This window comes from Sabethes cyaneus, chromosome 3 (genome assembly GCF_943734655.1).
Source record: "Sabethes cyaneus chromosome 3, idSabCyanKW18_F2, whole genome shotgun sequence".
Taxonomy (NCBI): Eukaryota; Metazoa; Arthropoda; class Insecta; order Diptera; family Culicidae; genus Sabethes; species Sabethes cyaneus.
The window spans coordinates 159,408,145-159,420,531 of record NC_071355.1 but is presented as its reverse complement, the minus strand read 5'-3'; the positions used below and the strand labels follow the sequence as shown (position 1 = coordinate 159,420,531).

At 40.1% G+C, this 12,387-nt stretch overlaps 1 protein-coding gene across 1 annotated transcript; it reads right to left on the bottom strand.

Annotated features, from left to right (window-relative positions):
- Positions 1-5,930: 5,930 nt before the first annotated feature.
- Positions 5,931-8,469, bottom strand: LOC128741891 (uncharacterized). Its single transcript, XM_053837995.1, has 2 exons — positions 7,461-8,469; positions 5,931-6,874 (listed from the first exon to the last, which is right to left on the bottom strand). The coding sequence occupies exons 1-2, from the start codon at positions 7,771-7,773 to the stop codon at positions 5,931-5,933; spliced, it is 1,257 nt and encodes a 418-aa protein (XP_053693970.1). The 5' UTR covers positions 7,774-8,469.
- Between the last annotated feature and the right edge of the window lie 3,918 nt (positions 8,470-12,387).

The window sequence follows — 12,387 nt, the reverse complement described above, 5'->3', positions numbered from 1 at the left end:
GTTATTCATGATAGTATGTGTACACCTAGCCAAAAAACGTTTTTTACAATAACTTGAAATTTTGGGGGTGGCAGGAAGATTTCAAATGTGTTTTTATGATGTACTAGGTGTGACTAACAACGTACACTAGGTCATTTGCGAAGTATTTTTTCCGTGTAACACCGTGTTATCGATTTGTATTCCTCCTCCTGGCCGACCTGAACGTTGAACTCCCCGATGACGATCTTCGTATCATGTATTGGGCAGCGGTCGTATTTATTTACGCTCCAACTGCACCAACTCCTCCTTGTCTTCCTCGGTACTTCTGAGGTCCATCTCTGAACGTACATACCGTTGAACCCTTCCAATCACACCTTCTTCCCGCATCGCGATCCAGTGAGAACCGACCCCGTACGGTCAAGCGAATGACATCCTCGTTCCGGTCATGAATGAGGAGCCATGTTGCGGTAACCAGGGGTTTGAAAACAAAGAAAGCGACCGGTTCTGACGGGATTCCCAATGAGGAACTGGATGCGGCGATATAAGCATACACTGATATGTTTAGAGAGACGCTTCAGAATTGCCTAGAAGTATGCGAATTTCAAGAAAAATGGAAAATCCAGAGATTGGTGCTGCTACTGAAGCTGGGGAAACCACCTGGATTTGGAGGGGATCCTGGATTTGCCAACTTGACACGTAAGGAAAGTTACTAGATCGGGTAATCCTAGGCAGGCAGACCAACGCCCGTTGTGGAAAGGGGTTACGGGTTGGCAAGGACGCAGTTTGAATTCCGTGAGGGGAAGTTCACTGTCGATGCCATCAAGCCCGTTATAGAGAGGGCAGAGAAGCCTATGAGACAGAGAAGGCGGGGAGACAGGTATTGTGCCATAGTCACCATCGATGTCAAAAACACCTTTAACAACGTTAATTGGCGTGCGATCGCGCTAGCGCTGCATAGAATGAGGGTACCGGACCATCTATGCAGGCTACCTTCGCTACTTCGCTACCAGGCTACTTCGAGAGCCGGGTGTACGATATAGCTGATGGGGCGTAGAAGTACAAAGTGACAGCGGGTGTTCCACAGGGTTCGATTCTCGGTCCTACGGCCTGGAATGCCATGTACAATTGATGTTGAGACTCGAGTTGCCCACAAGGGTCGAGTTCACAGGCTTCGCCAAGGATATCGTCATAACAGTGGTAGCCGAGTTTCTAGAAGGGGTGGAAATGCTGGCATCGCACACCATAAGCATAATAGAGGGATGGACGGCTGGCGTCAATCTGCGATTGGCATACCATGAGGCCCCGTACAGAGTAAACGCGACAGCGACGCGACACGACTTCGCTCTCATTTTGCTAAATGCACAGTCCTGTTTCGGGTGAAAAAAGGCTACGCGTATAACTACAGCAAGAAATGTCGCGGCGCGTCGCATGTCGCTTGCACTCTGGCGGTACCCTAAGATGGAAGCGGTTACGATCAGCAACCGCAAGGCCACCCTAGAGGCCAAAATTATCGTAGGGGGATAAGTGATTATCTCCAAGTGTAGTATGAAGTGGGTATAATGGCAGCCATTGGATTATGCATGTGGTAAAACGTCAAGGGCGGTTACTGCGCTGTCCAAGATTCCTCGATAGCCGAGGAAACGGCGGAGCATGGGATGTTTCACTGTCCGCGTTTCGAGGTCACTCGGCGTGAGATGCTGGCGATCGTTTCAGTAGACACCAACGCCGGCAACATCATGCAGAGAATGTGTGCGGAGCAGCACGCGTGGGGTGCCATCCATAGGGCGGTTACAAACGTGATGACGGAGTTGCAACGGCTAGAATGTTTGCAACCACAGGGCCTGACATAGCTTAGCTAGTCAGATAAGGGGCTGAGTGGCCAGCCGAGACCATAGGTGAGGGTTGCGACGGTATGACGCAACAGGAGGTGGTGTTTGAACCTACACCAACAACGGCAACGATGGAGTGCTTACGCATGTCCTCCCTTCATAAGTAAAACCTTACGGTAGCTCTGGAAAAGGTAATGTAACGGTGAGCAGGAGAGTTTTTAGTGGGTAGACACAAGTTGGCACCTTGCGAATCCTACACTTCACCGTCGTTGAAAGTTGAGAGATCGGTTGTTCACGCACTTCACGAATTTTCAAACCATAGTCCTTTTTCGTCTATTCCAATTGTTCCAGTCCGAATTTCTTTGTTAATCGTTAATTGCTTATTAGTTTTTCATGGTGGCGGCTTGAAAGGCTTGTGGAGGCTACCCCCTGTCTTGCTGTAGTAACAACGAAGCTCAAAAGAAACCTCCTTCCTTGTCAGCATACGACCTTGGACTCCACTGGGGTTGGTTACCCGGTCTCTACCAAAGTTGCTCGTATCCCAGCTAGTGCCACGAAGAAGTAGGGATAGGTGACAAATAAGAGGCTGTGAACTATTGTACGGTCTATTTGATGCCTACTGGTGCGCAAGGCACCGACGGTACGCTTGATTCAGCCGTTAACCAGACGATTTGAACACGAAATTTATCAATTTTTTTTTTGCGGGAATCCGAACTACGCGCAGGGTATTGGGTTCAAAACGCCATATATCACTAGAAAAGGCCTCATAGTAGAAATTTAGTTTCCGTAGAAAAAACCTGATTTAATCCACCTATTGGTGAAAAGAACCTTTGTTATACGGTCTTACTTGCTATTTGAGATAGAAATCGACACGTCTTCGGAACATAATTCATCTATTAGTTAACGTTGCGTTGTGCGTTGGTTTACATAAAAAGTTTGGAAATTGAATAAGCTTACAAAATTTGAGCAAAATAGAAGCACTTACAAATTTTGATAGTTCTTTTTCTCATGAAATTGCTGAGTAAGTTGTTACTAATGTGGGTAAGTGTAAGTAAAAGTGAGTTGTAAGAAGAAATATTATTCTTTAACATATACATTGCCTAGTAAAGGTCTAGTTTATAGGTTTTTGAACTATGCATAACTATGCATCAATAAAGTTTTCTTGAAAAAATTTCATCAATTTTTATTAACCTTCGGTTACTCACGCTGTTGTATTCTGAACAACATGTGTAGGATTTTGAATGCCATATTTACCAATCGTTGTTTAACTAACGTATATTTTTCAATAAACTTGTTATGAGCAAAATGTCTGAATTATTCAATGCAATAATACTTTAAATTGTTAGGAAAATAGATCAGCATAAACCGACAGCACAGAAACGAAGCAAGCAGCATGTGAGGTGTACCGCTATTGGCCCCAACTGGAATTTTTTCACGTTACTTCATATGGAAAAATGGTGTCTGTATGTGGCAAAACTATCAGCAAATGTAAAATGTTTAAAATGTATCCGTCAGTTGGTAGTCGAGTAATTCGGGGTTAAAATCAGGGTATTTTTATAATCAAAGTTCTACAGTTCCTAAACAAGCAAATATAGAGGTATACTATTTTCAGCAAAGTTGTATATTTTTACTATTTGCATTACTTTGTAACACATGAAAAAATCATAAAGTTCCAAAAAGAGCTAAAATAGAAAAACTGATTTTACAAATACAGAAACAATAAATAAGATTTCTCTGTCTTCGCTGAAGAGATAGAAGGTTACAGTCTTCAGCAAAATTTCTTGTAATAATAGGCTCTAAAACTTTGCAGAACACATCAATGTGTTATATTGAAACTGAAGAAAAATAGTTTTTTTCACTTTTAGGGGGATTAATCCAAATTTAAATTCTACCAGATGATAGAGCATTCAATTTCAAGAAACTCTTTCAAAGGTTCGATAAACTTAAAACCAAGTTTTCCTAGTCAAAACTCTAGTGCACACGTTTTCTTTGGTTAGGGGCTATTGTGCGCGCGAGTAACTGTGTTGCAAAAGTTGGCGCGAGCGTTCGAGGATTAATATCTTTTGACCGGTAAAACCAATTCTTATGAAATTTTGCATAGGGGAAATGTGTATAATGTGCCCCCCCTAAGAATAAATGGTTATATCTCCGTTATACTTCCCCAAATTAACGTTACAACTACGTGTATATGTTGGTGTTTAAGCTGACAACCAATTGCAATTGTTTATTTCATTTAGTATTGTGGAATAAACATGCTAGGAATTATTTAATAAAAGCACCTAAATGTTGTGTTTCTCGTCTGCGCGGGGTAAAATGCCCCACCTGCGGTATAATATGCCCAATACGGTAATTTGAGTATTTCTACCAGTGACAGACCAACTCTATTTTGTAGAAAGTAAAACTATTTCCTTTGTTTTGCAAAATATCGTTATTTTATGTAAAATAAACCTAGTTTCGGCCTTTTGGTGCACTTTTTCTTTTCTGCATGGGGCACATTATACTGCAGCTGTGGCGTTTTGTACCGGGTAGTTGAATTACCTAGAATTTGGACGTTGGTAACAAATTATTCCCACCACGGTTGCTCTACAATACTAATTGAATTAAATAATGGCAATTGGCTTCAACTTAGATCTGTTTACCTATGTTTATAGCCACATTTGCAAGGGGGGCAAATTGCACCACCGCAAGTGGGGCATTTTGGCCTGCTTTTACTTATTTGAAAAAATATTAAATGCTAAAGCAAATCAAGCGTTTCATACCGTTATTTTTGGCAGGGATGTCTTTTTGAAGTTCACTTTACGCAATCGAATCACAACAACCGGTTATTTACAGATTTTGACAAGAAAATAGCTTATGGAAATGACGTCAAAAGTTACATCGGAAGCTGCTCAAAAACAAATTTATTTTTGTTTTGTTTTTACAGCATGTGACAACTGTCATACTTGCATAGTAGGCTAGTTCCATCAAATACTATGGTTTCTGGGTGGTTTTGCATTTTGATTTCGCTTGTTTAGCGAAAAACGAAGGGGGGGCACATTGGCCAGGGGGGGCACGTTATACACAATTCCCCTATATATTTGTAGTGTCAAAACCTGTCGTTTGATATTAAAATAATTGAAATTAGGTAAATTATCTTGGTTAAAATCATTATAAATTATTGTTAATTTTGGTGTGGTGTATTCAATTGCTTATAACTTTCAAATTAAACGTCCAATCCCAAAACCATTCAATAGTGATCTAACCGGCTATATTACCTGCCAAATAAAACTAATAGCGCATAAATCGGCTTGGCCATCTCTGAGAAACAGGCGATCATTTGAACCTTATCAAAAATGGTTTTTTAAGGCTAACTTTTAAACTGGTTGTTCGTTTTCAATAAAACTTGGTAAAAAGTTTAGTAACAGCAAGAGCTTTCGTTTGGTAGTAAGATCGTAGAAATTGGTTGCGTAGTTCAGGAGAAAGGCGTGTCACGTAGTTTTCACATTTTTGCTTATAACTTTTAAACGAAACGTCGGACCGCAAAGCAATTCAATAATGATATACTAGACAATAATACCTTTCAAACAAAAGTAAAAGCGATCAAATCGGTTCAGCCATCTTTGAGAAACAGGCGATAGAAAATGAGCTGCACACACACATACACACATACACACATACACACACACACACAGACATTGCTCAGTTCGTCGAGCTCTATCGATTGGTATATGTGATTCGGCCCTACGGGCCTCGGATCAATTTCGGGTTTTTCGACCAATTTCTAAACCTTTGTAATATTGTATAACAAAGGTAAAAACGTTATGTAACTTACACACTTTAAAAAAAGCACCGAGTTGGGCAAAATTTTGCCGAAATCTCAACAGCTGACCGTTCGGCAAAAACTTTTCTGATACCAAACGTTACTAACGATCCGTAAACGTCGATTTGCACCATCAAAATTTTTGCCGAACGTTCGGCTGTTGAAATTTTGGTAAAATTTTTCCGAATTCGGTACTTATTTTTAAGTGTGTACCTCTACTTATTTACTTTCAAATACCTTAAGCCAATATTGAAAATCGATTATTGTTAGTTCGGATTGAGAAAAAATCTTACTATAACTACTGATTTTATTTATTATGGTGCTTATGATAAGTCAGTTATTTTCTTCTTACTTCTGTATATAAATGTAATATCGACATGGTTATGCTTTAATTTGCACAGTATAATGACCACCAAAGGTCTGACGAAAGAGAGACAATAGTGCAGAAAGGTGAATATCAGTCCCGTCTGCCGGTCGAGCGTCGGATATTTGTATCGGAGAATCGGTTTCGACAGGACCTCAAACAGTAGTGATCCGTACAGTTTTTGGATTGAAAATATCGCATAGGTTAGTGACAGAAAAATAGCAACCTTCAAAATGAAGGCCACATTTTCGTCGATTTCGGTTGGCTGCGTAAAACTGCGACCCTGGTAGAACTTGAAAATAATTATAACCGTTGTAACTAGCAACGTCACAGTTGGGATGGCAATTCGAATCACGATGATTAGCCACTGGATGATGTAATGGTTGGTGCGATCGTTGATAAGGATCGTACAAAAGCGAACACCTTCATTCGCACTGGCAGAAGTGACGTCCGAGAATAGAAACAACGGCAAAGATTCGGACATAGCGATGAACCATATCAGCATGACAGGCCAGAGAACAGATATGTTGGTTTTACGATGGCGGTAATCGATAGTTAGTGAACGTTTCTGGATGATGTTCTCCGTTGCCACTTCATAATTATTTTCTTCGGCTATCATATAGTCGGAATTGCTTTCGCTATTGTCATGATACGAGCTGGTCAGATCATCGCATGCCGTCGACATTTGCTGGGCTAGGTTGTATGTTGAGATCGAGTGGAAATTAAGGCCAATAATGAAGTACACGATAGCAATGTTGGTAAACGATTCAAATCCGATGTAGAAAGTGCAGTGCTCCGATTCGAAGATCCACCGCTGATGTACAATGTAGAACAGCTCCCAGATGCTGATCAGAAGGCTGCAGATGTCCAGGATGGCAATTTGGAGAACAAAATATAAGGCACCTAAAAAGAATGAAAATAAAAACGAATTAAAAAATAAGTTTAAAAACAATATTGAATTATTAATTTTTCTCCATCAAGGTTTACATCAGTTTTAGCATCGCAAAACTCACTGAAATGATGACAATTTCTCGAAAACCTTTTCTTAATTCGCAATCTCTATAGATTGTGTGCATGTATGTTACTTGATTGAAGTTAATCTATAGTTCCTTGGGATACCGCAGCGTAGTGTTTTAGAGCAATTTGCTTTAATTTTTATAATTTGTTTGAAACCGATTGATTTTTCCAAGCAAATCATTGACTGTGGTTGTAGCGGATAATTTTCTGCAGTTACGTGCCATGATGCGCGCCATCAAGACCTTTGTGCAGAATCTGACAAAAAATGAGTTGAAAAACTTATTCACATTTAAACGATCACATTTATAAATTTTTGTTCAACTCCTGTTACTAACTGTAATATGCAGCCCTGCACCTAAAACAGACCTAAAGTTATTGTTTTCGTTCTATAAATCAAAAAAAAAAATCAAACGTGTTTGGAGTTTTGTTGTTTCAACATGTTTTTAAGTATCACATATTCCATCACACCTACCGCTATATTTTGCTTGCAGAATTCCTTTAATCAGAATCAGGTTCAGCAAGATTCCTCCGCCAACGACAAATCCGATGTAAACGTACAGTGCCAAGCCCTCCGGCTGATCGTTCCGACGAAATTCTTCGCCCACGCGATCCACCGCATTGCTGAGCAGCTCGTACATGTCGAACAGTTCGCCTTTAGCAGGATCGTTTTCAATAGCAACGGAATGGCGTTCGTCCACGGCGACGACGCTGGTCGTCGCGATGCTATAATCCTCTCCAGCCAAAGCTGAATGAAGTGATACTTTTGTCATCGCCATCTTCAGCATACCTTGCTTCTATGTGCTGTTAGCTATTTGCTCCCACGTGAAGAGCGAAGAATGTTTTGCCAAAAATTCAAATTTTGCGCTTACGAAATGTATTCGCTTGGCTCTTGTGTTCCTCACACTGCTGGCAGCTTTCTGTTTGGCGCACGCCCGGAAAACAGCCAAAAACTGCACCCAGACCAACCATCAAGCCAGCCAAACAAGACAAAGTGTATTTTTTTTACGTCGGCGGCGGACCACTTCTCACACTTCACTTTACTGCCTACTTAACAAATTGTTTGTGGAGTAACGCTGGTTTCGCACTCGAATTAAAACTCACTTCAAACTCTTTCTTCCATAACCGACTTGCAACTGCTGAACGTCTAATGTACGGTTCGAAGTCTACTAAACGACTAGCGAGTGACAGAGCGTCTGCAGCGGTAAATTTACTATTAACACTGCTTCCAGGGCTAGGATGCATGGTTAGGCCGCGGCGATGTCACCCATTCCAGTCGTCGGCTGTTGCTGTCTGTCTGCCAGGACTGCCGCCGATGATGGATATGGCACAGATGCAGCGCGGACTGAACCTAAACAATAACAAGACTTCCACTTCGAGATAACGAAAATAAAACAACTCGCGGTGAGCCAAAGAGAATGTACCGGCAAATGCGCCCCACTAGCGGAATGTGCGGTAGAAAGACAAACAGCGAGCGCATCCGATCACATCTCGACCAAGACTAAAACTGATTCCACGTTCATGGAGCCGGCAGATTTGAACGCTGACGGTATGAATGAATAGCAAAACACGGCGTGCGACGTAGGCTGGCCACAGTAAAACTAAATAGAAAGGTTTTTTAGTTAAAATTTAAGGCGAAGTTTTAGTAATAGAAATTAAAAAACAAAAATTATATTTCTGAAGTGATTTCATTTTGTATTCGCTACAAAGTATAGAACAAAACAATCCACAACACTAATTTAAAATAAATAGTTCAAACTAAACAGTTAAATCTCGAAATAGAAATTCATAAAATACCTCCACAAAATTATTCTTACTAGGGAGTTAAACCACTGTATCCATAATATTAATTATTGTTCATATGTTCCGTTTTTACTTACCACACTTCAAGCTTGCCGATTCCTGACTGATTAAGTTATAGGCTGATAGTTATATGGTACGAGATAAGTGGTAACCGGGGATAACTTGCCTAATGAGACTAGTTATCCTGATCGGAAACACAAACCAGATTTTTATTATGCTCTAGCGTGCCTTTGTTGAGATACTATCTTATCTCAGCATCTTATTAAGTAGTACTTTCAGCGCAAATGTCCTGAGGCCTTGAACGAAGCAGAAATGTCGTAGACTACATTTTCTCGGATAATGTATAGTTATTACTTCGGTAAACGTGCTGATATTTCTTATACTGAAATTCAGAATCTCTGAGTAGGTAACTATTATATTTAAGTGTTATAAATCTTATTGATTTACAATCAATCTGATTTTATTAGATTTTTCATTGCTTTGAATCGCTCTTTAGGGCACAGTCAAAAATTTCACCAGTTAAACAGGAGCTAAACCCACATCTGACGATTTCATGTTCGTTCATACCGCATTGCTCAGCAAACCACAAATCGTATAATAATGTGTGAAATCTTAAATATCGCTAAACAAACTCGAAATCGTACATAAAGCTTAATAAAGCGCACCCTAATATACATTTATTCGTACAAAATGATAGTAACTAATTCACATACGATTTTCGTCACAGAATTGTATAGCATTATGGAACTAATCAGGTTGATTCGGATTTCATCGTATACAAATACTTATGAATGTGAATTGTTTTCATATAATTTGCAGTACGTATATCGCCTCCAAAACAGTACGCATATGCTGGTTTCGTGCATCGAATTCGATTTTTCTAGTTATATATCGGTACATATATCATATTTGTTACTTTGATATACGTACGAAAATGTTTGCTGGGTGATCAGAAATCCAGTTCAGGTTTACTGAGTTTTACAACGTAAAGGGTGTCCCACATCAAATTGCATCACGGAAGAAACGCTGTAGAAAATTTCACGCTGTAGAAAATTACCCATTGAGTATTTTCTCTTGAATATTTGGGTAGAAATAGTTTAGAGTGCATTGTTTACACTGTATTTTTATCGCGGTCAGTTTTTCGAAAATTGGAAAAAATGGCGTCACCCGAAAAGCAACGCCGCGAATATATTTTGCGCAATCATCTGGAAAATTCTCAACTCTCTCATCATGGATGATGAGACTAACGTCAAGCTGGACTTCCGGCAGCTTCCGGGACTACTGTACTTCATCGTTTGTTGTTGCAGATGCAGAAACTTTCAAAGTTTGCCAAGAAATGCATGATTCGGCAAGCGATCTGCTCATGTGGCTAACGGAGTGCGCCGTTTGTGACTACCGGGACTGCAAACGGGCAGATCTACCTTAAGGAGTGTCTACAGAAGCGTCTGCTTCCTCTGTTGAAGCAATACGAGGGTCCTACGATATTCTGGCCGGATCTAGCTTCGTGGTACGAAGCCAACGGGGTTACTTTCGTACCCAAGGACATGACGGCCCCCTCCCCCAAACGCACCGAAACTAGTGTTCAACATCGGAACGAAAATTGAAGTCCGGGTTCCGGTCGGGTCCGGTCCGGTTAAAAATCGGCACGAACTTTGTTATTCCGAATTTATTTCGGTCCGATTTGGCTCTGTTCCGGTTCCGGAACTTCAACAGAGTCAAATCGGACCGGATTATTAGTTTTTATAGTCGGAATAACATAGTTCGTGCCGACTTTTAACCGGAGACCGGACCGCCCAAGTAACCAAAAGTTCCGATAAAAGGGGATTTTTTGGCTTAATCAGCCAACGAAATGATCATGAATAGAAATCTATTCAGCTTAATTTTTAAGTTATTAACTGTACTTTCAAGTTCATATTTGATGATTAAACTTCGAAAGGAATACAAAGCAACTTCAAACAGAACTAGAAAGTTCGCAAAAAGTCCACTTAAGTTGCTATATAGAACACTGTTCAGCTCAAAAAGAAACTCCAATAATCTTAAAAATAAAGAAGATTGGGGATTGGGGGAATTTTCCCACTTCTTCCTGTATTGTAGATTCATGTCATTTCCCATTTCTAAGGCATTTAATTTCGGTTAATAGTGATAACCAACATAAATTATTTTATTTAATGAAAGATCATCAGAAGAGTAATCGACTTTTGTTTAAATATTAATTTATTGTAACTTACCACACACCACCAACCAAACCTCGGGGATTTGAGAACTCGAGTACTCCCTTTCGGTGACTTAGATGCATACCACTGCTCCGTTACTGGAGTAGTCGATTTGCATTGATTTTACTCGAAGTGCTAATTTCTCATTTACCACAGCCCCGCAACGAACGTACACTCAAGAACAACTCATCGGCAAATTTCATGTCACTAGCGGCATCAAAGATGGAGCAATGCATCAGGATACACTTGCAACACGGAACGCTCGGGTTCAAATCCAGCAGCGGTAGGTGTTAGAGTTTTTTTAAAATATGGTCTATCTTAATCGCATGAACCGATTTTACCGAAGTTGGAAGGAGGCGGAGGTAAACAATAGAAAGGTCTAAAATTAGAACTCAAAATGCTATTTATAAATTTCTGACAAAGTTTCGTTAGAAGCTGCTTAGCGCTCTATGCAGCGAATTCAAGGCAACTTAGAAGTTCGGTTAATTACGGGCTAATTACAGGTAAAGCTGATTAGCAAGCTATAGATCCATAGACATAAAGCTTGCTAACCTTCCTTAGACACCATTATCCGAACTTTTAGTTGCCTTCAAGCTGTATGTTGAACTTTCAAGTTGGTACAGATATGAACGGTACTTTATTGAGAATGAAGTTCGGTTTACAAATGTCGTGTCTGGCTGTTCAGCAAGAAAGTTCTGCGGAACTAAATTTGAACCAAATATGAACTTCCAAGTTCGTTCCTTAAGTGAAATTCAAACTTTTGGTTGCTTGGGCGTAACCCGGACTTCAATTTTCGTTCCGATGTCGAACACTAACCGGAACTAAGGCTCAATGAAAAATATTGGCCTATTATGAAGCAGTCACTACGGAAACATCCTAAGGAGGTCAAACCTGAGGAAAACATGAAGAAAAAGTGGGTTTCCGTACACAAGCTGCAGCGAGATGTTGCATAAAACTTTTTAAGTGGAGTTAAGCGTAAGGTGCGAGCAAACGGTTATGGTATTGAGGTTGAATGAAATAAATATGCCAAAAGCTTACTAATGGGTTATATTTTATTGTGCGAAAGTTTGAAAAGGATCGGTCAATTAGGTAATTTTATACAGCGTTGCAATTTGATGTGGGACACCCTTTATTTACAACCTTTATCATTTTTGCAACGACTTATACTGGTTAGATTATTTTGTACTTTATGAGGAAGTAAAATATGTTTTTTTGTGAAAAAAGAACATTGGATAAACTGGGAAAAATAATTAATTGCCCAGGTGGGATTTAGACCCACAATTCTTCGCATCGAGTGCTTTTCTAATAACACCACCGGTCAGTTTATCAACAGGGACTCTGCTATCCAGTTTTCTGCGAATAGAGCTTTCTACAGATTATGTAGCC

Coding starts and splice junctions, on each gene's coding strand:
- LOC128741891 (XM_053837995.1), bottom strand. CDS start 7,773: ATGCTGAAGATGGCGATGACAAAAGTATCACTTCATTCAGCTTTGGCT. Junction 6,875..7,460: donor TCTGCAAGCAAAATATAGCG/GTAGGTGTGATG, acceptor CATTCTTTTTAG/GTGCCTTATATTTTGTTCTC.